At 55.0% G+C, this 25,904-nt stretch overlaps 3 protein-coding genes across 5 annotated transcripts; all 3 read left to right on the top strand.

Annotated features, from left to right (window-relative positions):
* The first annotated feature begins 6,356 nt into the window (after positions 1–6,356).
* Positions 6,357–11,092, top strand: Cirbp (cold inducible RNA binding protein). 3 transcript variants are annotated; one of them, XR_007834039.1, is made up of 8 exons: positions 6,357–6,499; positions 8,157–8,265; positions 8,343–8,449; positions 8,529–8,670; positions 8,746–8,821; positions 9,092–9,162; positions 10,741–10,841; positions 10,961–11,092. XR_007834039.1 is itself a non-coding variant. In XM_051177421.1 (7 exons), exons 2-7 carry the CDS (start codon positions 8,163–8,165, stop codon positions 9,387–9,389), a joined length of 516 nt encoding a protein of 171 aa, XP_051033378.1. In that variant the 5' UTR covers positions 6,357–6,499; positions 8,157–8,162; the 3' UTR covers positions 9,390–10,038. The 3 variants fall into 3 exon arrangements, 2 of the variants coding, with proteins under 2 accessions (XP_051033378.1, XP_051033377.1); XM_051177421.1 differs by lacking the exons at positions 10,741–10,841; positions 10,961–11,092 and adding an exon at positions 9,373–10,038; XM_051177420.1 differs by lacking the exons at positions 10,741–10,841; positions 10,961–11,092 and having other exon boundaries at positions 9,092–9,361.
* A 183-nt stretch (positions 11,093–11,275) lies between these two features.
* Fam174c (family with sequence similarity 174 member C) lies at positions 11,276–13,054 on the top strand. The gene is made up of 3 exons (XM_051177424.1): positions 11,276–11,484; positions 12,115–12,231; positions 12,737–13,054. Coding segments are annotated over exons 1-3 (327 nt in total). The 3' UTR covers positions 12,738–13,054.
* A 4,193-nt stretch (positions 13,055–17,247) lies between these two features.
* Positions 17,248–25,806, top strand: Efna2 (ephrin A2). Its single transcript, XM_051177419.1, has 4 exons — positions 17,248–17,516; positions 23,731–24,044; positions 25,286–25,351; positions 25,536–25,806. The coding sequence occupies exons 1-4, from the start codon at positions 17,389–17,391 to the stop codon at positions 25,655–25,657; spliced, it is 630 nt and encodes a 209-aa protein (XP_051033376.1). The 5' UTR covers positions 17,248–17,388; the 3' UTR covers positions 25,658–25,806.
* The last annotated feature ends 98 nt before the right edge of the window (positions 25,807–25,904 follow it).

Below are 25,904 nucleotides of genomic sequence, written 5' to 3'. Positions count from 1 at the left end.
CACCCACGGCCACCTAGACTGTGTCACGCGGGGCAGGTGAGCCGCTTAGCCTGCCAGGTGGAGGAGAACGCTCCGGTGCAAGGCTAACTGGTTCCCTGGCTCAGTCCCTTCCAGCATTTCTGTATCTCGGTCTCTATCCAGGCACCTCTATTTTCGTCCTTTCACTGGCTGTCCCACCCCTCTCCTCCCCCACTTCCGCCCCCCTCCACCCTTCCCCCTCCTCACATTCCATCCTCCGCCCCCGCCCACAGCCAATGGGGCCAGCTGCTGCTTTGGGTGTCCAGAGGACGGAAAAGGGGATGGGTTCTGCCCTGGGTCGGAGATCCTCCCTCCTTAGAACGTGCTCAGACTCAACCTGAGAGGGTGAGGGTGTCCCTAACCCTGCTGGAATGTGGGCGGGACTGGACCCCCATCGAAGAAGGAGGTCACCCTGCACCCCAGCAGGCAGCCTCAGACAGCTGTCATGTCCCACAAGACTTAAGCAGAACAACACCAACGCGGAGGCCTCCATGAAACTTCACGGGCCAAGAGAATTTACTAAGGACTGAACGCCAGCCTCCCGGTGCACAACATCCACTCCAGGAACTTGACCCTGATCCCACACTTTGGTTCTTGCACATCCCAAACCCTGCATGTCCCAGGGGTATAAGACTGCCTTAGCTGCTTCCTAAGGAAATATGAAGTGGGGGATTTTGAGTTCAAGGTCAGCCTGGGGCAACTCTCTCTCTCTCTCTCTCTCTCTCTCACACACACACACACACACACACACACACACACACTTGACAAGTAAGAAACAGGCTGGTTCTCATGGCTCTGGCTTGCCTGAAGTTCTGTGTTTCCCAAAGGAAAAAAAATAAAAAGAGTTGGTGTCTATTTGTTTCTTTCTTTCTTTGTTTTTCCAGACAGGGTTTCTCTGTGACTTTGGAGGCTGTCCTGGAGCTAGCTCTTGTAGACCAGGCTGGTCTCGAACTCAGAGATCCACTTGCCTCTGCCTCCTGAGTGTTGGGATTAAAGGTGTGTGCCACCACTGCCCAGCTATTTTTATTGTTTTAAATTGGCGTATTTCTTGTGTCTGAGTATGTGTGTGCATGCACCATGTTCATGCCTACCGGCCATAAGTGGGCTTAAGAAGACACTGTCAGATCCCTTGGGACTGCAGTTACAAGTGATTGTGACTCACCAATTGGGTGTTCAGATTCAAACCCAGGTCCTTTGGAAGAACAGCCAGCCCATGTGCTAACCTCTCAAAGATGTCTCTCCTGTCCATAGTTGGGATATTTGCCCAGCAACTAGTACTTGAGGTACCCAGGAAGAAATGCAACATCCTCCCTCTAACTCACCACAGCAACCAAGGAGAAACAGAGGACCTCCTTGTCATTGCCTTGTGACCAGTCTCTGTTATTTCCTGGTGGGAAACAAGAATGTTTGTTGGGGACTATTCAGAGATGCAATGCACCCTAACAAAGTGACTGTCTTTTGTTAGGCTGTCATCCCAGCATTTAGCACCTGAGAAGTACAGGCAAGCGACCAGGATTTCTAGGTCACCCTCCACCACATAGAGACTTCAGGGACAATCTAGGCTTCTTGAGACCCTGTCTCAACGAAAATAAAGAAGTCTTGCAAAATGTTACAAGTACCCACAAACTGGGACAGTTAATAGCACCCTTGACCTAGTCTCTTTCAGACCCTGGAGGCTCCTTAGATACTACTCACTCCTCAGATGAAGCATGGGGCCAGAGAGGTGCAAGAGTGCTGCCTACCCAGACAGCTGGCCCCATGGGCTACAGCTGACTCCATGGCTGGGTGGACAAATCTTCCAAGGGTTCCAGGACTGCCAGCTGTTTGCACTGGGATCTCGGACACCTCAGGTTGACAGATGCTTCATGACCTGTGACTGTCACCAGACAGCTAAGTACAGAGGAAGCACTGCAGGCCATCAGCCCCAGGCAGAAGCTGCTCTGCCTGCCTCTGTTTCCAGGGAGGCTGTTCCATGTGTCACCCCTGCATGGGAGGCTATGCCATGTCAGGTATGTGCTCAGGAATACTGTGAGTGGACAGGGCAGAAGAGGGGTGGTTCTTCCTGCCCCTGGGGTGGTAGGGGTGGAAGAGGCCCTTGCTAAGCAGTACCTGAAGACCCCTGGGGGTGGATACCCTACAACCCCTCCCCTCCCTCCAGCTTCTGGGGTCTTCTGGGCATCATTGCAGGGTCACTGGAGGGTTTTTTGGGCATCTGATACAGACCTAGTGGATGAGTGCATGTCACTGGATGTTCCTTCTCCAAACAGCCTTTTAGTACAAGGGCACTGTTTCCCAGTCCCATAGTTTATTGAAGACAGGTATGGGAGCCCACAGGGATTTTCCAGGGTGCAGGCAATTTGCCTGATGCAAAAGGAATGTCAAGTTTGTGGCTGTGAGCCTGATGGGTCTGCAATAGAGGATGTGGGTGTGCACGTGTATAGCATGGCTTGTCATAAGATGTATGTGCTGGCTAGGGCGTCCCTTTGCTGTTCAAGGCCCAGGTCTGGGCAAGAGCCTCAGGGGCCTGGCCTCCCAAGCTTTAGTATTCCCATTCCTGGGGTGTGACTCAGGGTTGCGGGGAGTGATGAGTCACAGGAACTTGGGCCTAGCCAGCCCTAGCCCCGCAGCAGATCCCTTCCAGAAGCAGACTCCAGTTCCTCTGGGTGGCAGGAGGCCAGACCTCAGACACCTGGGGCTTCCTGAGGGATCAGAGCCCACCCAGGAAAAGGAAAAGGCAAGATTAACTCTTACAGCTGGCTCTGGGTTTTAGCTTCACTAATTAGAAGGCCGGGGTATCTCTGACACAGCTCTCATGCCCACCTCTGGAACATGAGTCATGCACCAGGCATAGATGGCTACATTAGCACCCACCCCAGTCACGCACACCTAGCCCTGCCCTGAGCATCACATCCCTATTGTGCTCACTTTTGTGGGCACTCTGTCCGCCCACCCTGTCCTTAGGGAACACAGTCAGACATGCAGTGCAAATATGGCCATGTCCTCTTCACACACATGGGACAAACCCGCTTCCCCTGTCTATGGGAGTCAGATGTTTCTCCAAATCCTCACGGGTCTCCTGCCCACGTGTACACATGTGCGCCACACCTAGCAACACACACACACACACACACACACACACACACACACACACAGGCTGCATCCTCCACCCTGGCTCTGGTCCCTGAGGGCTGGTACCACACATCACAATCACACTTGTGCACCCCCGCCGGGCAGAGGCCAGGTGCAGTGTCCCTGGCCCCCGCCCGGCTGAGAAGGGGGCGGTAATTACGTGGCCCCGGGGTGCCCCCCACACACGCGCCTTTCATCCCGGTCTATGCCCCGCCCGTCCCCAACCCAGACGCTCATTACAGACTCCCGCCCCGTCATTAGCCCGGGTCGGGGGAGGACCCGGCGGAGGCGGGGCGCGGTGCCCCTCATCGTCTTCATAGCGACTCCTAGCGGTGGAATTGGGTTCCAGGGACCACGGATAGAGTGGGCTCCCTTTCAAGGGATGCGGGTGGCACTCTGCATCCCTTCGGATTTATAAAAGACAGTTGGGATTCAAGACGGCCCCAGTGGGCACACACACGATGGACCCGATGGGTCAAAGTACGCTGCCCTGAATCGCAGGAGTAAACCTTGAGCATGGAGCCCAGCTATTCTGATCTCTTGTGCAGGCAAGCCACCTGCGAGCTGGGCACGACGATGCTAGGCTGGCACTGTCCCGGTCTCTGCCCACGACGGCTGTCCAGAATGGCGACGTCTAGTGGCCGTAGGCTGGCCAAGAGGCTGGTGACCTTACAGAAGGAGGCGGGACATAGGTCTTGAACGCTCCAACCGAGTCTGCAGCGCCCTCTCGTGTCCGTACCAGGAAGAGAGCACCATTTTGAGGCAGGGGTTCATAGCCTGGGTGGAGGTGTGTGTGTGTGTGTGTGTGTGTGTGTGTGTGAGAGAGAGAGAGAGAGAGAGACTGACAGACAGAGAGAGAGAGAGACAGACTGACAGACAGAGAGAGAGAGACAAAGAGAGAGTCATGGTGGCACACTGAGCCACCACCTGGCCATGTGGACACAAGTAAGTGCACCGGGACATATATACCTTAGACACAAGTACACCAAAGATGCAAGAGATGCTCATTGGAGCTATATTCATTGGTCACATATTTGCAAGCTCTTCTGGGGATCCGAAAAGGCCATGGGTACTGGTGGGACTCGTTGGTGGTAAGCTTGTTAAGTGGGGGCTGGTTGAATGAATGAACGAACAAACGAATGAATGAATGAATGAATGAATGAATACAACAATTCCCAACACCAGGAACCATAAGAACTCAGGATGGGAATGAGGCCAGGGGCCCAGCATGACCCTGGCAGCTGGGATTATAGAGATCCAGGTTCCCCTGCAGGGAATGGGTGGGGCACACATGGGGGCTGCTTTCTTTCTGGTTTGTCTGGCCTCTGGTCCAGCATTCCTGCTATGAATGGTCTCCTCCCCTCCTGGATGGTGCACATTGAGGGGAGGAAAAGCATGTTGGTTTCTCTGCTCTTTTTAATAACCTCCTTGCGTGAGTGGCTGACGCAGCAGGCTGCTCTGACGGGGATAGGAGGGTTGAGTGCTGAGAGAGAGGTGCAGAGGGGGTGGCTATGAGTCACCAGCTGCCGTCTAGGAGGAGGGCAGCATTGAGTCCCTGAGGGGTTCTGGCATCCTCCTCCTGGAGACAGATGGGTCACCTCGACCAACCTCTTTTGAGGGTCAGTGAGCTTGGGGCTTAGAGCCTCTATGTCAGCAGATTGCACTCTCCAGCAGGTAGTGCTCATCTAGGGAGAGATGTGCTATGGCCCCTCCCTCAGTCAGTGAAGTGGTAATAGGTGAACTGCTTTAGTTAGGGGTAAAGATCCTTGCAAAGACCAGTCGGGTTGCTTAGGTCTCATGACCCTCAAAACTAGAGTAAAAGGAGATGGCATGCTGAGGCTTGGTACTAAGGGTGTTATCCCAGGAGCCTAGAACTACAGAGTCAAGGACAGGCAGGGAAAGAAGAATGGCTTAGTAGTAAAGAGCACTGGCTGCTCTTGCAGAGGACCTGGGTTCAATTCTCAGTACCCACATGGAGGTTCCAGAGAATCCAATACAGCCTCTGTGTGTACAAAGGCAGACACATAGTATACAGAACATAGTATACAGACATTCAAACAAAACACCCATACATATAAAAATGTGGTTTTTTGTTTCTCATATGTGTATTTTTTTTTTTTTCCGAGACAGGGTTTCTCCGTGTAGCCCTGACTGTTCTGGAGCTCACTCTGTAGACCAAGCTGGCCTTGAACTCACAAAGATCCACATGCCTCTGCCTCCCAAGTGCTGGGGTTAAAGGCGTGTGCCACCACCTCCTATGTCATAAGAAGGTTAAGGATATAGATCTGTGTAGTCCCTGCCTAGAATTCCCCAGTAAGGAGTTGGATGTGGTCAGGGGCGAAGGCCCACCAGAACCCCCCAGTGAGGGGCTGGGGGAATGGTTAGGGATAGTCCCTTCAAATGGTGTGCTTGAAGCCCTGGGTATACGCAGAAGATGTAGGTACACATAGAAGAGCAGCGCTCTGCCAGCTGTATGATGTGATGATGCCCACCTGGTTGGGGTGGGCATTAATCAGAGTTCAAATGGCAGTTAAGTTATGGAGCAGGTTGAGAGTGGTGGCAAACTGAGTCGGGTACAGGTGAGGTGTTGCAGCAAGTCTGAAGACTGAGAGAGAACTGACATTGTGGTTAATATTGGGATGAAAGTGTTCGGACTGACCTTATGGAATGTTCGGAAGCCTTGGGTCCAGAGAGTCACTGAGCGTCGGTTGCATTGGGAGGCACTTTTGCACTAGGGGATTAGTGGGCAAGAACGGAAAAAAGGAGCCAGTGAGATGGCTCAGTGGATAAAGGCACTTGCTAATCCTGGAACTGTCCCTCTGGCTTTCACACACGCACTTCAGCTAAATAAATGTAATAAAATATTAAAAAAAAAACAGGGGATGTGTGAAGTCGACATAACAAGGTTAGAGCCATATTTGGGGGTCCCATTGAGATAGCAAATGTTCTTAAAAGCAGTCTGTTGAAGCTCTTTGTTCCCCGCCACAAGCCAAACCGGCGGAGAGCAAGGAAGTGGGTCAGCTCCGCCCCTGAAACGCGCTGTCCCCGCCCCCGGCCGCTAGCGGGCGGGAGAATGAGGCCGTGACACACCCCAGCCAATCAAAACGCTCAGCGCCTCCGCGCGGGCAGAAGCAAGGCCGGGATAGTCCCGCCCCTCCACTGAAGCGCAGCTGCCAAATCTGGCGCGACAGATTGGTCAGATTGGCGTAGTGGGCGGTCCTAGGGGCGTGGCTCAAGGGATGGGGTATATCAAGCGGGACTCAGCCGCTCCCTCTCGCACTCGCGCGTTAGGAGGCTTGGGTGTGTGTGGTGCTGTCTTCCCGCCCGCGTCAGGGACCTGCCCGACTCAGCGGTGAGGGCCCTGGCGGCACCGGCTCTGAGGGGCCCGGGGCGGCGGGCGGCCTGTGACTCTCGGGCGAGGCGGAGCCGCAGCGGCACGCCCCTGGGATTTGGGGGCGGGCCCGGGTTGGAGTCCGCCCCGCCGGCGGCGAGGCGGGCATCGGGACAGCGGGGCCACACGCCTCTCGGAGGGAGTCCTCCACCGCGCGTCACCTCCAGGCCGATGCCAACTTTATGGTGGGCCTTATTATAAAATGGCGGCCGCGAGGCTTTGAAAAGCTTCGCCGGCGAAATGGCGGGAGTGCCGAGTGCCCGGATGGAATGGCGCAGGGTGCGCGCGTGGCGCATGCGCTGCTCCGCGGGCGGGGCGCGCCTTAGCTCCAGAGCCCTGGTGTCCGGAGATGTGGAGCTTGGGTATCCTGTGACCCTTTACTCCAGCTGGCTGTACCTCGGTTTCCTCTTTCTTGTGTGGTTCCACGTGGGAAAAAAAAAGCACATGTAGTTTTGAATGTTGCCCTTTTGTATCCCAAGTTTGTTTCTCCCCAGGTAGAGACTGGCCCAGGAATACTATAGCGGACTTGTTATCCAAGCCATTAAGTCTTGGTTGTGCACAGCCAATAATGGCTTTGTTTAAATGCCACGCCCCTCTCTATAGACACGCCTCTTGGGCCAACTTCTCTCTTGAAGTCCACCAAACAAAAGCACTTCTCTAGTCCTTGGTTGAGTGAGCTGTGGCCCCAGGTTGCATCCCATAACTGTCACACCTCCCTGACAGCACCCTAAAAGCCTATTTCAGTGATGAAGCTACTATGAACAAGTCCCAGCTGGTGAGGTAGGAAGTCGCTTTCATCTGTGTCCCCAACCACACACACCCTCTTGGGAAGTGAAGAAATTTCCATTCTGGTTAGGTGGTCCAGACTTTGGGGTCCTCTGGCCAGGGCTAATGGAGGGCCACTGCAGGCTAGAGTTCACTTGTTTTGAGCCACTGAACCACCATTTAAGGTCAGCTCAGTTATATGACTTACATGTGGGTTTGGGATGATAAAAGCAGAAGACTTCCCTGTGTTTCCCCCCTCCCTCTTGGAAAAACCTGTTTTCCAGACAGGGTTTCTTTGTGTACCTTTGTTGGAGCCTGTCCTGGAACTCTATATATAAACAGGCTGGCCTCTGAACTCACAGAGATCCACCTGCCTCTGCCTCCTGAGTGCTGGGATTAAAGGTGTGTGCCATTACCACTCTGTGATCATTTTTGACACAGAGCATGTAGCCCAGGCTGGTATCAGACTTGCTGTGTAGTTGCAAATGGTATCGCAAAGGCTAGGATGACAGGAGTGTTTGGAAAAAGTCTCCCAAGCTGCTCCACAGAGTCTCATTGGTCTTCTCACCTCAGTGGCTTGAATGGCTGGATGACAGGTGTGAACCCCACTGTGGCTCAGGTTCCCCAGGAAGGTCATGGATCATTTTTATATACAAGAATAGGGAATAAAAGGGGCAGGAAGCTCCTTAATGCTTTCAGTGACCGTCATCCTGGTACTGTAGCCTATGCAGGGCATTTCAAGGCCAGCCTGGGCTATAAAGAGAGGTCATGTCAAAAACTTTTAAAAGGGCTGAGTGCTATCTGGCTTCAGTCTCTGAAGGAGGCGAAGCAAATATCTGTGGTGTGTGCACAGGCTGCCATGGCATCAGATGAAGGCAAGCTTTTCGTGGGAGGGCTGAGTTTCGACACCAATGAGCAGGCGCTGGAGCAGGTCTTCTCCAAGTACGGGCAGATCTCTGAAGGTGAGCTTGGCTAGGGAGTACCAGTCTCAGTTTCTGCTCTGGGGCAGACTGGCACAACTAATGACTCTCCCTTACAGTGGTAGTGGTAAAGGACAGGGAGACCCAGCGATCCCGAGGCTTTGGGTTTGTTACCTTTGAGAACATCGATGACGCTAAAGATGCCATGATGGCTATGAATGGAAAGGTGAGGATCAGGTCAGCCAGTATGGGTGGTGTGGGTCTGGTGTGGAATGGACAGGGCTAACCCTGCCTCTGTCTGGCAGTCTGTGGATGGGCGGCAGATCCGAGTTGATCAGGCTGGCAAATCTTCTGACAACCGATCCCGCGGATATCGGGGTGGCTCTGCTGGAGGCAGAGGCTTCTTTCGCGGGGGTCGCAGCCGGGGCCGTGGGTTCTCCAGAGGTGAGTGTTGGGGGCCCTTGGGCTGGTGGTGGGACTGCTACAGGATCTCATTGACAATTCTGTCGTCTACAGGTGGAGGAGACCGAGGCTATGGAGGTGGCCGCTTTGAGTCCCGGAGTGGGGGTTACGGAGGCTCCAGAGACTACTATGCCAGGTGAGCCACATCGGACCCCAGGGAGCTGGCTCAGCCTTGGTGGCACAGTGGGGCCTAGGCTGTGAACTAAGGGGGGGGGGTTGCCCCAGCTGAAGGGTACAGGTGTTCCTGTTTTGTTCTCTGCTGAGCACCCAGCTGGCACCAGGCCCTCATCTTCAGGGCAAGCAACCCCCACAAGGAACCCACTCTTGCCAGTTGTACCTGGTATGGGGCTGAGCCAAAGTGTTGATAGGCCTGTGCCCTTTAGTGTCTGTGTGTGTCCTTCTACAGCCGGAGTCAGGGTGGCAGCTATGGTTATCGGAGCTCGGGCGGGTCCTACAGAGACAGCTATGACAGTTACGGTAAGTCTGGCTCCATGGATGCCACTCAGGTGGCCTGCGGTTGGGCTTGGTGAACCCTTGTGCCCTTATGAGCAACTTAGGTCACTCAGCCTGGGGTGCAGCTCCCAGAACTGCTGCACTGTGCGCCAGGTGCATGGAACCCTGTGCCGCCTCCCGTGCGGGCCGAGCACTAGCTCCAGTGCCTTTACACTGTCCCGCTTCTGTCCTCAGCTACACACAACGAGTAAAAGCCCTCTGCGTCCAGATCGTCCTTCCATGGCTGTAATTAAGATGGGGGAGCTTCGCTGAACGTTGTGTAGTGAGCACCTTGTCCCCACTTTTGTAGTCCTTTCAGTTCTGACCCATCAACAGCCTGCTTCTGACCAAGATGGCCTCGTGACCAGATTTTTCTTTTTAAGGAAGCACTGTCTTTTTAAGCGTTAAAAAAACGTTTTGGAAAGCACTTCAGATTTTACTTTTTTTACCATGAGCCATGGGTTTTTGTTTTTTTCTAAATTGTCGGGGTTATGTGGGTTTTTGGTTACTTGTTTTTGTTTTTTCGAGTTTTTCAGTTGTGTTGTTTTCCTTTTTGTGTGGTTGCCCATGAAGTCTGGCGCCCCATACTTCCTGAGATGAAATGGACTCAATTTGAGCAAGCCATGGCTCTCCAGCTCCCCAGCTCTGCTGCAGAGCACAGCAGGTCCCGCCCATCAGGCACAGGTCGGGACCGGTGGGGACTTGCATCAGTCCAGGAGGCTGTGGAAGTGTTTATTTATATTGTCCTTTTTTACCGAAGACATGCATACTCCATCGATGTTGTATTCACAGTGGCTGAGGAATTCTTGTACGCAGTTTCTTTGGCTTCACGAAGCCGATTAAAAGACCGTGTGAAACGAACCTCATTCTGACCATTTCCCTTTCATTGCCGACACACTGAGCTGCGGCTCCGTGGCCAGCAGAGCAGCTAGGAAGGCAGGGCAGTGCGGGAGGCCCGAGCAGCCAAATGGGAACGGGAGTGGGCAGTGTTGAGGGGTAGCAGGGCTGCAGAGGCCTCGTCCAGTGTAGGGCTGTGTACAGGCAGGGTCAGTGAGGCTGCCTAGGCTGCACCCCGCCAGTTCCAGGCATTCTCTGCTAGCCTCCGAAGCCGCAGCCCTCGGGGGACAGACGCGAGCCACAGACCCTCCAAGACTCGCCTGCTGCTCCCCCCGCTAGCTCTGTGCAGCTGGCCTGTGCCTCGAGGTAACACCTTCGCTCGTGTCGCATCCCTCCGGTTTATAGCTCACGTGGACGGAAACTTAGGCCTGGGGTTGACCTTTGCTTCCTGAAGTCGAGTCAAACTGCCAGTCCCACAGCTGTCCAGAGCCACTGGGCGCCTGCATTTGTGGACACGTTTTTCCTTGCTTGACAGGCTTCAGACCTGCGCTGTTGCCTTAGTTTCTGTCCAGAGTCCATGAGGCTGCTGAGCAGGGCGGCTCTGCTGGAGGAGGGCACTGGCGTCTGGGCACATGGGCGCCGCGAGGGTGGGAGCGAAGAGGCTGGGAGGTGGGAGGGCGCTGCAGAACCACGGGAACGCCAAGGTCACGCGCCTCTGTTTGGCAGGATGAAGGAGAGTCAACCTGAACCACAGGAGGATGACTATGACTGTGACTTCGGGTCCTAGAGGGCTCCCTAGGAGTCTTAGACTGCACACGGTTGGCCTGGTGAGTGCACCGGGATCGGCTGCTGGAGTCCTGGATGCTCAGGGTGCTCAAGGGTCTGGGGATCCCCTGGAGCTGGGCTGGGCTTTCCTGATCGAACTTTGTTTCCTCTTCCCTTCCAGGCAATTCCTGAGTTTACACCAGCTCCCGGGCGATGCAGGAGGCACGCAGGACCAGAGAATGAAGCTGGGGCTGGCGTGGTTGCTGGGGCAGAACATTGAGGGGTTGTCTGAATAAAGGGCTATGACCCAAAACTCGGATTGTGTTGCTTGGATCCGAGGCGTGGCGGGAATGGGGATAACTCGGGCGTGGCGGGGAGGAGTCTTGACACCCACCTGTCTCCACAACCAGGCACTAAGATGAGCAACTCCGGTGAAGCGCAGGGCATTGTGGGCGGGGAGGGGCGGGGCTGTGCTCACTTCCGCCTCGGCTCTGGCATGGCTGCGCGAACGCTGGTGGTGGTGTTGCTGCTGCTCCTTTCGTGCGCCATCCCGGGTTCCACCGAAAACTCCAGCTGGCCAGCTGTACCTCGCAACTATACAAAAGGGGGGCCCCCAGGCACGGGCCCCATGCTGCTTCGCTTGTTCTACGTAATCACTGGGCTCAGCGGCCTGATATCGCTCTACTTCCTCATCCGGGCTTTTAGGTGCGTTAGTGCGTCCAATCAGCATCTAGTAAGTCACTGCGAAGGTGGGCGAGGGAGCACGTGACTCATGCATGAGGTCTTGCTCTTGTTCCTGGCTCCTGTGGTTTCTAGACTGGCCTAAGTAAGCAGCGGCCTCAGTATATCCATCCTCCCCAGTGCTGTGGTGACAGGCGTGCAAAAACTCGTGCCGGACTGCAAGAACCTTAAACTTACTTCCGTGGCTGAGACTCAATGGGTAAAACTTTTGCCTAACATGCCATTACCAGCACTGTGTGGGGATAATATGCCTGTCATCTCAACACTTGGTAAGTGGAGACAGGCGTTAAGTGTCACCCGAACTAGAGAATTAAAAGGTCAGCCTGGACTGCAAGACACTGACTCAAAGAAAAAAACCAAAGCCTTCAATCTTCCATTTTTCTCCTAGCTGCTCTGTCAGACAGCAGCTTATGTTTTAAATAGGACGCTGTAGCTGGCATGTGCCTCCATAGCTTTCACCGTGCCCAGAGTTGCTCTTGTAGCTCCTACAGGGAAAGGACATCGTGCCTTGCATCTTGGGGTGGTTAGGATGGGTTCCATGGACTGGATGTCACAAATGATGGTAGCTTCTGAGAGTGTTTGTGCTCCTTGCAGACTCAAGAAGCCACAGCGAAGGCGGTATGGGCTTCTGACCAACACGGAGGAGCACGAAGAGATGGCCTCTCTGGACAGTGAGGAAGACACTGTCTTTGAAACCAGGAATCTGAGATGGTAGGAAGGCCTTCATTGAGACAAGTCATCAAAAGGACCATGTCTCTAAATAGGGTTCAGGTTCTGCCTCAGAAGGTAGACCCTTTGCTAAGAATCCCCAAGTGAGGGGCTGGGAGTGTGCCAAGGAGGCAGAGAGAGTATCAGGAAAGTTTTGTTAGCTTTAAGGGAAACAGGCCCAGGAGGAGTGTTCCCGGTGAGGGCCACACAGGGAGGCCGCGTTGTGAACTTTGTAGAGCTTCACTGGAGATGAAAAAGTGGCCTCAGCGGGGTTCTGATCAGGGCTGACTGTCCTGTTATGGTGGTGGCTGCTATAGAGCCAGGACCCGATTAGGCACTAGATCTGGCTTTCCAGGGCTCCTGAAGGAGGTGGACACTAGCTTTAGCATCGTCTGTGGTCTTTTTTCCCTATCCTGGTAGATGGGATATCTCTTCCTGCGGTTGGAAGGAGACCCCATCCAGTCATTGTCACTCAATCCCATATCTTGTCCTGCCCCTCCCCTTGCAGATGTTGAGGTGGGGATGGCAGGCTGCAAGGACAAGAGAGAACATGTGTTCTGTGCGTGCTGATGTCAACCTTCCTGGAGGGTACCTGCACAGCCCCTGGACAATATATGGGCCAGGACAGTGTGGCCTTACCTCGCTGAAATCAGCCCATAGACCTGGGGATCCCAAAGCTGGACTGACTTGTGCTGCTCTGTCATCCTGCCTCCCACAAGGGACAAGGCAGTCCTACAAGGCATGATGGAGCAATTGGACCTTGGGATCTCGATGTGTATCTTCCTGCTGCTTTGAGGACAATAAATGAAACAGTGGCTTTATAGCTAACCTGAAGGCTCCCCCTTGACTCTACACCAAGGTGTCCTGGCCAAGTGAATGAGGGTTGTTCTTCCTGGCTACCTGGGACAAGGCCCTTCCTGTTGAGGTCACTGTCCCTAGAGAGACCTATTCATTTCTCAGACTTGTTCTAAGGCTACAGCTGTGGCACTCTGCCTCAGTATATTGGCACCTGGGCCAGAGTTTCCCCGGAGCTTCTGGGCTGCAGTTCAATATTAGCCATTCACCCTCACTCTATGATCTTAGCTTTGGGGAAGAGGGACAGGGATGCCCAAGTCACTTGCAGCCTGAGGTCACAGCCTCAGTCTTCCTAGGTGACTGCTCAGTCTATTCTGCTTGTCATAACAAGTTACCACCAGGTGGCAGTCACGTCACACACCAAGTAGCCTCCCAAGACCACACCAGTTACTCTGGGAACAAGTCCTCTCTAGAACCCTTCAACCTTCCTGTCCTCCTGGGTGGCCTGAATTCATTGTCCAGATCCTGTCCTGTGAAAACCAGTGTTCGTCCACTTCCAGACCCCACTGACCCTCCAGCTGGCCTGAGTCAGGTCCCTGAGACTGGCTGCCTGCGCCTACTAGGAGTGTTGGTGTCAGGCTGGGTGGCCACCCATTTTTATCCTGTGGTCTGGATGGAGAGCCTAGCCAGAGCCCACTCCTGTCTGTCTCTGCCTGTCCCCTCCAGTAGCTGGGTCCCTGCTCAGCCCGGCCTGCTGCCCAAAGTCTCTGTGGTCTGCATACCCTAGCTGTACCCAGGGGAATCCAGAGATCCTGAGTCACAGCTCTGGGAGCACTCTCCATCTTTATATTGTGTCTGCTGGGATGGGCCTGGTCCTCCAAACACTGTGATCTGCTCCCCTGGTCCCACAGCTCAGCCATTGCTGGAGCTTCAAAAGGCAGGGTGATTAGTCTAATGAGGTCAGGAGAGACCCAAGCCCCTGCCCCAGCCTCTGCTTGAGCATAGGGAGGGTGGCCCCACCACACCATCAGCCTGTCAGCAGTCACCGCTCCCTGGAATTAGCATGGATAATTGGCAGTTCCGTCAAGGTTAATGCACTGTTAGCCTGCGCTCTGCACAGCTGGGTCCTGGCCTGCCTGTGTGTGCATTCGGTGTGAGTGTGCATGCCTGGGATGGCTCCCAGCACCAGATGAACAACAGGGTTTGGTTGCTTGAACTCAAGACACCATTGCCACTTGTACCCATCCTAAATCTGAGTCCTGTCCTGGCAGAAAAGCATGGCAGGTAAAGCTGCTTGCTGCATGGTCAAAGGAGAGCACTGACTCCTGTAAGTTGGCTTCTGACTGCTCTACCACAATATGCAAAAAATAAAACCCCGGTCTAGAGAGCGAGTTCCAGGACAATACAGAGAGACCCTGTCTTGAAAAACCAAAAAAAGAAAGAAAAAAGAAAAACCAAGCCCTCTCCTGCTGTCCCCAATCCTGGATGTGGGCAAACCAGGCTCCTCAGTGGAGCCCCACCCTAGGTAACCCTCAGCTGTTCCACTGAGGACATGGGGGCAGTTGGATGTCGATGACAATTGCATCTCCCAGGGAAGTCACAGTTGATGGCTGTGACCCCCCCCCTTGCATACAGTTCACCCAGGGGACAGCAGGCCAAGGTGCCCTGAGATCCTCAGTAGGTAGGGCTCAGGCTAGCATTGGTCTCTCCCCTAAGGGTTCTGGGCAGGTACATCTGTCTGCTGGAACTTAGACAGTCTCATAGGAAGCTTGGTTTGGGGATGGGCCAGGGCCTTGGGCATGAGAAGAGAGGAAGATGATGGGCAGGAGGAGGGAGGAGCTACAGGAGAATGCTCTGGGGTGGACAAGATATGGGAGGGTAGAGAACAGGGAGACACCAGAAGGAAGAAGAAAGAAAGAGGACGGCAGAGAAGAAGAGAAAGTAATCTGGGGTTATTCTTGCCAGCAACCCTAAGATTCTTATTTCTTTGGGACACAATGGGTGCCTATTGCTGCAGCTGGGCTGGCCACCCACCCTGTCCTTACTCTGCAGGTGGCCAGCTAGAAGGGGGTCACTCATGTGATCCTTATCCCACACCCCACCACATACACACACACACACACACACTACCCAGCCCTGCTCAGGCAGGCAATTTGGTATGATTTATTCTGTAATGAGAAATTCTTCTATGCATATTTTTAGCCTCCTGCCTGGCCATGTGGCCTTTGATGGCTGTGGGGCCGCCAGACAGTGAGATCAAGAACCTGAGACTTTGCCCTGTGTACCAGAGTGGCAGGTGGGTAGACCATGGGTGACCAGCCAGGGTTGCTGGGTGCAGACTAGATTGGGCCAGGGCCATTAAAGTGTAGATCAGATAGTAGGGTGGACCATGACCTGAGCACACAGCCCCAGGAGATGGATGAAGGACCCAGGTAGCTAGGACAGATCTCTCCACCCAAGATGTATCATACTGAACCCACCCCTGATTCTGGTGACCCCTGACCTTCACTGACGTTTATTCCCTATCAGGCCCCAACCTCCTACTGCCTCCAAAGCAGGGCCTGGTTTCCAGTGATCACCTACTGTGGACTGGGGCAGGCTGCTCAGGGAGGAGACAGGGCTTCAAGGCTCCCTGTCACTGTCATGGCCAGGCAGGGTTCCCTGGAACAACATCCCCTGCTCTCTCCTCATCAGGAGCGACCAGCAAGCTTGGGAGGTAGAGTGGGGGACAGCCAGCCGCCTTTGTTCCTGTCCCCGCTCCGGATCTGACCTTGAGACAACAGACAAGAACAGAAAGCTTTCTGCTCAAACCCACTGGCGGCAGGCAGCTCTCAACTCGGTGGCCCCAGCATGCAAATGAGGCCTGGGGATGTGGCCTCCTTGCTAGGTGTCCTTGTGACAGGCTCTATTAAGAACCCAATATCCAGTCTAGTGGATGGGACCCCATCTTGGCTCCTTCCCCATTCCAAGGTGGGTGCCCATGCCCCAATAGGGCAGCCTCCAGACTCTCACCTTTTTGGGCAGAAAATAGTTTGACATGTGGCTGACCCTGAGCTCTGCTGTGGGTGCCACCAGAGCCTGCCCTGGGGATCCCAGAACACCCTTGACAGATAAGTTCATGTCACTGAGCTAACCATGTCCTGAAGAGGGATAGGATGGGACAGGTCTACAGAGACAAGGATTCCAATGGTCAGATTTGTGGTGGGACTTCCAGGTCTGAGTGAAGATCTCATACCTGCCCCCTCCCGTGCGTGCGTGCGTGCGTGTGTGTGTGTGTGTGTGTGTGTGTGTCTGTGTGTGTGTCTGTGTGTGTGTATAAGATGGAGCTTGGAAACTTGTCACAGAAGGCACATATCTGAGTTCTGTACCATCCTGGCCTTGCTTGTCCCAAGTAAATAATATTGCCTGTCTTTAGAGTCCCCCCCCCCAGTCCATGCACAGAGGAACCTATTAGAATCTGTGTGCTCTGGGGTCCTGCACGCCTTGCTTTAGACCCTAGATGCAGCAAATAAATAAAAACCAAGTAAAATATCTTGCTAGTCCCCCAGGAACACCCTTTCTCCTGTGGTAGTAGGGGGGCAGTACCCAGAGTTCTGGAAGGGACTCCTAGGGGCCTCAGGGATGTATAGGCTGACCTCGAACTCTCTATGCAGCTGAGCATGACCTTGAATGTCATCAGATCCTTCTGCCTCAGCCTCCTGAGTGCTGAGAGAACAGATGTCTACCACCGCTGCTGGCCTACGACTTTTTTTTTTTTTTTTTTTTTTTTTTTGAGACAGGTCTCATTCTACAGCCTAGGCTGCCCTAGAACTCACAGCAATTCTCCTGCCTCAGCCTCCCGAGTGCTGAGATGCCAGGCGCGGCGCAGACTAACCCTTAGCTTCAATCCGAACAGGGAGGGGCCACAGAGGGTCCAGCACAGCACCCTGGGGGGTTCCCCTTCCCGATGTGGGTGGCTGGGGCGGGACCCTGGGGATCCGCGGCAGAGTCTGCGCGAATCTGGCCGGGGCGGGGCCCGGCTGAGGCTTGGAGGGTCCGGGGCGCGGCGGGAGGGGGCGCCCGCGACCCTCCAAGGCGCTCCAGCGGGGACAAAGACGAGGGGAGCCCCCGCGCCCGGGGAGCCCAGGAGAGCGCCTTGCGCACTGCACAGTCCGGGCCTCTGTCCCGCACCGTGACCGCCTCCCGCCGCCTGGTTTCTGGGCGCCCGCGGTCTCCGGCGGGGGTCGCGCGCAGAGGCGGGGCGGCGGGATCTCCAAGCGCGCGGTGCTCCGCCCGCTCGGCGGCGGAGGCGGAGGCGGAGACGGCGGGGCCAGGCGGCGGCCGGAGAGCGAGCGAGCGAGCGAGCGCGGCGGCAGCACCGGGGCCATGGCTCCCGCGCAGCGCCCGCTGCTGCCGCTGCTGCTACTGCTGCTGCCGCTGCGGGCGCGCAACGAGGATCCGGCCCGTGCCAACGCTGACCGCTACGCAGTCTACTGGAACCGCAGCAACCCCAGGTGAGCTCGGAGGGGGAACCCCCGGGGACCCCAAGAGGCCCCAGTCCTGGGGATTGTAGCGCACGGACCTCTCCCTGAACTTCAGGGGTGCCTAGTATTCCCTCCAGGGTTCCTGGACTTTAGGGGAAGCCCTTTGCACCCTTAGACGCTGGAGTTCTTTCGCTGGACTTGCACGGGGGAGACACCCTTGAACCCCTGGCCTCTTAGAGGGGGGAGCACCCTGGAAGGCTGAGGATTTGGTGGAGATCCCTGGGGACCACCCTTACACCGGGGGAGTTCCCAGACGCGGATCTTTTGGAAAAGGTTCCGAGAGTCCTGTCTGTGGGTCCCCAGATGAACTTGGGGGAAGTTGTAATGTCCCCTCTCTACCCCTCCATTTGCTCCAGGGGGTGCTCTAATTCCCCAGACACTTTAGAGGAACAGAGGGGCCCCCAGGCACCAAAGAGGCAGAGGTCAGTTTGAGGGGTGCAACCTGGGCATATCGTTTTCCACCTTTTTAGCTGCTGGGGAAACTGAGGTGCAGAAGGGGGTACAAGGAGGTGCTGCCTCAAGGTCATGGCCAGAGAATTGGAGCTGGGACTGGGGACCCTGGTGGCTGAGTGCCCATCCTGCCACACCCAGCAGAGGCACCAGCCCTGCCTGTCCAGCGGCACCCTGTGGGTCAGACCCTGCCAGGCACTGAGTAGAGTCAGGAACACAGCAGAAACCTCTGTTACAGGCTGAGTGAGAAAAGTTTGGTGGCCACTGACCACATTCCCAACAGTGTAGAACCTTCTGGGTTATTTCAGGGTCTCAGAAGTGGGTGCCTTCTGGAGGGTTTCCTGGGAGACAGGCTTTGGGCATTTTGAGGTGTGCTGGCCGATGAGGGACTAAACTGGCTGCATCAGCCAGGATGCCCTCTTGATCCATGGATGGAAAGTTGCATAAAAGCTGGTCTTTGAGGCAAGCTATGGGACAAGGGCCACCAGTGTCTCTCCATGGGGGTAGCAGCTCTCTGACTGTCCCCTGCCGTCTAGGCAGGACTGTGGGGTCTGGTCCCCTAGGGCTGAGGGCAGGGACCTCAGGGCCTTGCAAGACCTGGCAGGGCCACTGCCTGGTGCCCCCCCAACGCCTGCCTGCTATGCTGGTCACATGTGGGTTTGATTAAGACTCAGTGGCCTCTCAGGGAGCCGGGTGAGCTGTGCTTCCTTGGCCTAAGTTTTCTGGTTTTAGCTTGCAAAGTCTCTGTCCCCAGTGTTGCCTGTCCTTTGTCTGGAAAAAAACAAGAGGATGGAGGGAATATGGGGACGAAGAGAAGGGGTCATGACTGCCCCTGATGTCCCCACTTACCATGGGGACACAGGGCTACAGGCTGGAACGCTGGCTCTGGAAGGAAAGAGGTATCCTCCATCACCACCAGGATCCAGTTCAGGCTGACCACCTTCTGTTGCTGTATGTTGGGACAGACTGCCTGAGAGGACAGCCAGCCACATGGGTAGCCGAGCCAACCCTATAGTGTGTGTGTGTGTGTGTGTGTGTGTGTGTGTGTGTGTAGGGCTCCTCTGGTCCCTGTCTATTCCTTGGGTTCATGTCTGTGGGTGACCCTGGTGGGCATCCCACAGTAGGGCCTGAGGACAGATGACCGCCATGCCCCAGAGCCTTGTCATTGACACAACAAATGGGGGTCTCCGCTGCTGGGGGGGGGATCTTAAGATTCAACGGGTGTTGATAGGTGGTTTGTACAGGGACAATTTCGGGCTGACATCCGAGGGGATTCAGTATGGGGATACAGTCTGGGGAGCTGGCAAGATGGACATCCCATCTTGGTGTGTGATGCAGGATGGGGGCTAATATAAAATGGAGGCAACGGGGTGGGGGGCAGATGCTGGGACCCTGAGCATGAGCATGGGTCACACACAAAAGACTATGAACAGAAGTGGGGGAAGGGTGAACATGTTCCAGAGTACCCATGTCCATGTAGGACATGATGCTTGTATGACTAGGAGGACACATACATGCCAGTCATGCTCTTTGCCACCCGGCCAGCCACACCTGCCCAAAGGTCGTTATGTGATGGTTTCCTGATGGCAGTGGCTTTGCAGGAAAGCCTGGGCACCCACAACGGGGCTTATGGATGGAGCCCTGCACTCACCTGCCCAGGCATCCCCAAAAGCCTCTGTCCAGGTCTGACCATCCCACCCCACTGGACACCCAGCCCTGACCTCTGGGGGGGGTCTTTAGACCTGTTTCCAGCTGTCTCCTGCTAACCGGGACTGACCGGAACACCCCACCCTGGGCATGGACCACTCAGCCATTCTGTGGCCTAGCTGCGTGACTTTTGTCCAGCAGCTCATGCACCTGTATTCACGGAGTCTGCAGTGGCCTGTGGGTTTGCATGTGACTGCATGTTCTCACCCACAACAATGGAGGAACCCAGGATATGTGTCTGCATGGAACTGGCTGCTGCAGTGTGTATGTATGTATGTGATACCAAGCTGCGGTGATTTCATGTGTGCATGTGTATGCATGATTGTGCAAGGGATCGTGTATGTATAGGCTAGAGTGGGGGTGCGCACACAGATCGGCACATGGCATACATGTAAGACTATGTCAGGGCGAGAGCCTCACCCATGTGTGTTCATGGCCGTGTAGTGTGTGCCGAGGGCTAGTGTGGAGATAACTCTGCCCTCCCGGGGCTCATAGTGTGGGCCCAGCAGCCACGGGACCATCCATAGAAGTGGGCTTACCAGTTGCTGACCTTCCCTGCAAACAGGTCATGAGGATCCAAAGCAAACATCACACGAGATGCCCGTTGCCTCCAGATGTCACCCATCTCTGAGACATTGCTGAGCCTGGGCAGGCTCTGGGAATGGAGCAATCTGGTGTCCCATGCCAGGTGACCTCCATGTGAACAGTAATGCTGTCAGTCACCCGCCAAGACACCTGGATAGGAAGATGGTGACCCTGGCCCAGGCCTGGTTTCTGAGGCAGGCACCTTCTCTGTAGCAGAGTGTGCCTGGGTCCTGTCTGTAACTCTGCCAGCCTCAGTGTGCCTGAAGAAGACCTGACCATGTATTTGTCTTTGTGTTTTGCAAGGGATTATGCTCCGAAGGGCAGTGGTGGCACACACCTTTAACCTCAGCAGAGGTAGAGGCAGGTGGATCACCGTGAGTTCAAGGCCAGCCCGGACTATACAGAGAAACCCTGTCTCTAAAAACAAAGAGAGAGAAGAGATTGTTCTCCAAGATTAGGGATGCTCAGAGTACTAGGCAAGGGCCGGAGGATTTGGTTCTAAAGACTTAGTGATTGGCAGAACTATTGAGTGCCTGTGTGGACCTGAAGAATGAGAGAAGATTAAGATGCTCAGGGGGAAACTGAGGCCGCTGCCAGAGACAAGATAAATGCCTTTGATAGTGGATGAGCCAGAAGGACCCATCTGCTAACTGGACGTGAAAGGAGGGGAGGGGGGTTTGCTGTAAATTCAGGCCAGCCTGACCTACATGAAACCTTGCTTCCAAATAAATGAATGGTCTGGGTCTAGGCTCAGTGGGAAGAGCACTCACTCCCTGGGTTCCATCCTTGAACCACATAAACCAGGCATGATGGTGAAGGCCTATCACCCCAACACTGGGGAAGTAGAGGGTCAGAGTCATCTTCGGCTACAGCGAATCAGGGGTTAGCATGGGCTACGTGAGGCCACGTCCTTCCATTTCTTGTCTTCACACAGACTTGGTCTCCAGCCTCTCTTGCAGCCCTCTGGCACCCAGCACCTGTCTTTGAGGGCCTGAAGAGGACCTCATAGGTCCCTGTGTCATGTCTTGGTGGCAGGAAACATGGTCCAGCATCGTCCCAATATGGTCTATAAGCCCCCTCTCTCCCTGTGTCGTCATGTCTAAAGTGAACCCTGGATGGCCATGCATCCTCTGGCTACAGGTCCCCATGTGCCTCTCACCAGCTCACCTGGGTCCCCAGGAGAGAGGTTGGCAAGATCATAGGGTAGAAAGATTCCTTCAAGGAGTGGATGCTGGGGACCAAAACCTTGGTATGAGAAGTCTCAGGGCAGTCATTAACCCCTTCATGACTGTATCTGCATCGACCTGCTTTTCTGTATCTTTAGGCAGAGGGAAGATTCAGGCTTTGTCTTGATTCCACAGAGGTTGTTTTAGGGGTGGGCCCCCCACCTTTCCCAACACCCTTGCAGACACCAGCCGGTGCAAGGGTAAGGTGCTGTCTCCTGGCTACTTATCTACTTGGAACCAGGAATACCAACACAGCAAGGCTGGTGCGATTTTAGAGCCAAAGAGAGAAAAAAGTGGCATATTTCACCAGCATCTGGTGGGGTAGGGGTGCCCCTGGAGTCCTCACCCCACCCACTCTGGAACTGTCCCCTGCTGATCCCAAAGGCCTCCAACCCTTGGCTTTTTACAAAATTCACTTGTTCAAGCAACAAGCATGGATTAAGCACCACTGTATGCAGGGTGTGGGTTGGCCATAGTTACAGAGCAGAACACAGAAAACAACTGCTTAAGGGCACATGCCCCAGGATGGAAGGTCTGCTCTGGGCATGTGCAAAAGCCCTAAGGTAGAGGCAGTACTGTGGAAGAACAGGGTACACAGTACCCAAGGAGTTGCGGCCCAGAGAGACCACGGGTCTTGTTGAGGTGCCTGGGAAAGATTGATGGTGTTGAACCTCTGGGTCTGGAGTCTGGTTTATATTCAGAACCACTGGCCATGGATTTAGGGAGGCCATGTGCTGGCAGATTTTTGCCATGGTCTCCTGAGGACCAGTGTCTGTAATTCTGTTAGTCTGTGAGCAGCGAGTTTTGGGAGGCAGCTGAGTGGATAAGAAAGTTTGCTGTTCACACAGGAAGAACCATGTTCAAATCCCCAGAACCCATGAAGAAGGCTGGGCCTGTCTCTGAGCTGCTAAAACCCTAGTGCTGTCTGAGAGCTAGTTCAGGGTCAGTGAGGGCCCTGTCTTTTCTGTCCTGGTGTGCACATGTACAAACAGACCAGCAAGTGTGGGAAGACGGCTCTGTAGATAAAGTACCTTGCCGAGCTTCTGGACCCAACTGATACCAGCACCCACAGCAGGTGTGGTGGTGTGTATGTGGGGGGGGGGGTCCAAACACTAAAGCGCTGACTGAGAGAGTCACTCTGCAGGTTCTCTTGGAACCTGTCACCAAGGATTACAACTGAATGTGAGGGAAACTGAGACTCCAAGAATCTGAATCATGGCTGAGCCATGAGGAGTGCGTGTGCTTAGGCTAGGGCCTCATGGTTGGTGCATAAGCCTAGGAGCAGCAAGAGTAGTCTTCCCTGCTATTGTTCTTGACGGGTCTTGTGTAGCTCAGGTTAGCCTTGGATTCTTTGTGTGGCTGAAGATGACCTTGAACCCCAGGCCCTCAGCCGCCACAGTGCCTTGCAGTGACACCCCCCCATCCACACCCTCCACCCTGCTCCCAGGATGCACCAATGCACTGGGATGCTCCCTTCCCTGCAGGGAGCTAGGCCTCAGTTTCCCTTGCTGTACTGGGAGGTGAAGGAGCCTCAGGCAGTCCCTCCCACTCCCAGCTACCAGGCTTTTATATGCTAATAAAGGTTCTCAGAGGGCCCCCTCTGCCCGCGTTTACATGACAGGGACCCGGGGGACACTCTGGGAGATCTGAGGGTTCCTGCTGCCTTAGCCTGAGGCAGAGATGGAAGGGGAACTGCTGTCCAACCCCACAGGCCGACCTCCATCCTCTACAAGGCAGCTGGGTCAGGCCGGTCCCCCCCAGAGGACAGCTTGGGGACAGCGGGGTGACTGCCTGGGCTGAGGCTGAAGGCAGGGCTGGGGGGGATTTGATTGGCCAGAAGCCAGGGAACCTAATAGAGAGAGATTGTGCAGCACTCTCTGACATCCCTAGTGTCAGGAGGTAGAGGCAACCCGATTGGGAGTTAGAGTTTATCCCTAGCTACTTTTGGAGTTCAAAGCCAGCCTGGGTTACAAGAGATTCTGTCTCAAAAAGTTGCACAGAAAGGCAAGAAACACCCTGGGGTCACACAGGGTGGAAGGTTGGCTTGATGTCTAGGGGCCTGCAAATGGTTCCTCCCTAGAGGAGGCCGAGGTGGGATCCTGCGCCCTTGCAGGGAAACTAAGGCTGAAACTGGTGTTGGGTGGCAGGGGGTGGTAGGAATGGGGACCTTGTCATTCCATCCTGGCGCTGACTGCTGACCAGCCCTCCCTCTCCAGGTTTCAGGTGGGCGCCCTGGGTGATGGCGGCGGCTACACGGTGGAGGTGAGTATCAATGACTACTTGGACATCTACTGCCCACACTACGGGGCTCCTCTGCCCCCGGCCGAACGCATGGAGCGGTACATCCTGTATATGGTGAACGGCGAGGGCCACGCGTCCTGTGACCACCGGCAACGAGGCTTCAAGCGCTGGGAATGCAACCGGCCTGCAGCACCTGGGGGGCCCCTCAAGTTCTCAGAGAAGTTCCAGCTCTTCACCCCCTTTTCCCTGGGCTTTGAGTTCCGTCCTGGCCATGAGTACTACTACATCTGTGAGTAGCCAAGGCTAGCTAATGGGGAAAATGAGGCAGAGTCTTCCCAACTTTTGTCCAACCCGATGGCCTACAACCCTGGGAGAAGAAGGGGGGTGAGATGGAGGTATCCCCATTTCTGAGTTGTCTCCCAAGAAGGCCCAGTGGGGAATAAGACCTTGGAGCCCCCTGGGGCTGTGGCGGGTCTGGCACCAATACCCAGCCTTCCTGCTGTGTCAAATTAAACTGCTAAACTGCACCAAACCCCATTTCTTCTTTCTCCTCCTTTTAATTCAAAAAATGGGTGGGGATGGGCAGAAGGTGTTGACAATGAAACCTCAGAATATGGGAAAGAAGGTGTTATTTTTCTTTTTGAAATGGGAATCCCGGAAAAGACAATGAGTGTAATGACCCCTTCCATCTCCGAGACAAGTGTTAATTTTTATTTAGTGCTTTTTAATCTTCCCGTTTCAGCATGGGGGATGGGTGACGGTGTTGAACAGGCTATGAGGTGGTGTCCCCTCACCAGGGGTCAGCCCACTGGGCTCCAGGTCTCCCCAGTCCAAGCTCCCATCACAGCTGCTGAGGAGCCACCCTCACATAGCCCAGGATAGACTCAAACTTCACAGGGAGCTGAGGAGGACCTTGAACCCTGTCCCTCTCAGGTCCACCTCTGCCAGGACGGCAGTGTACACCCAGGTATCTGAGTTGTTTATGTAATGTGCACAGCCAAGCTCCGGGAGCCCAGAGGCCGGCCTTGTGTCCTCACTGTCTCCAGGGTCCCTCACTGCACCTGGAGTCTGGCAGGTGAGCCAGGCCACCCTCCTGCCTCTGCTCTGCCTCCTCCACACGTGTGCTATGGATGCAAACACAGGTACCCGTGCTTGCTGTACCCACCTTGGCCCTCAGTTTGTTTTATTTTGTCGTCCTAGGTTGTGTGTTGTGCTGCACGCCTTTAATCCCAGCACTGGGAGGCGGGAGTGTAGTGAGTTTAATAGAGTTCCAGGACAGCCAGGGCTGCAAAAAGAGGCCCTGTCTCAAATCAATAAAGGAGCAAATAAATAAAATCTCACCCTGTCACTGGGCCGAGACATAACTCAGGCTTTGGAGTCAGGCTTGGATGGAGGAAACATGGAAGAGATTTCCAGAGAATCTAGGGCATTGTATCTTGGGTTTTGACACATGCTTATGTGTTTTATGGGTTGGGTCAGCAATGTGGAGAAGGGAGCATGGAGCCCCCAGGAGGTTGCCCTCTCTTCCAGCTGCTACACCTCCCAACCTCGTGGACCGGCCCTGCCTGCGGCTGAAAGTTTATGTGCGTCCAACCAGTGAGTGTCTTTAGGGGCATGGGAAGGACCCAGGTGCCCTCACTTCACCCTTGACCCTGTAAGAGATCCAAAGAGCTGGGGGTCACAGAGTCCTGTCCCAGCAACCCCCCACAAGCCTGGGACCTTTGAGAGTGCCCAGCCCAGTGCAACCTGGCTGACAGCCCTGTTACCTGTGTCCCCACAGATGAGACCCTGTACGAGGCCCCGGAGCCCATCTTCACCAGTAACAGCTCCTGCAGTGGCCTGGGCGGCTGCCACCTCTTCCTCACTACGGTCCCCGTACTGTGGACCCTCCTGGGCTCCTAGTGTCAGGACAAGGACACCAGCCTCACCTGGACCCCTCGACTTGTCCCTCGGACCTGATGCGGCCACCTCTGAGACAAAAATCCTTGCTGCTTCTCTTTCATGGTGCTGTCCCACCAGAGGAGGCCGCCAACCCGCCCCCCGGTCCAATGCCTGAGAGGAGACCCAGACCAAGCCACTTTCTCCATGGTTGCCAGGGAGCTCAAGGCCTCCCAGTGTTGATTTAGTTCAGTCAGGAAGACTTGAGGGT

This window comes from Phodopus roborovskii, unplaced genomic scaffold (assembly GCF_943737965.1).
Source record: "Phodopus roborovskii unplaced genomic scaffold, PHOROB, whole genome shotgun sequence".
Taxonomy (NCBI): domain Eukaryota; kingdom Metazoa; phylum Chordata; class Mammalia; order Rodentia; family Cricetidae; genus Phodopus; species Phodopus roborovskii.
The sequence above is the reverse complement of the archived record's forward strand: the minus strand, read 5'-3'. Positions and strand labels throughout refer to the sequence as shown.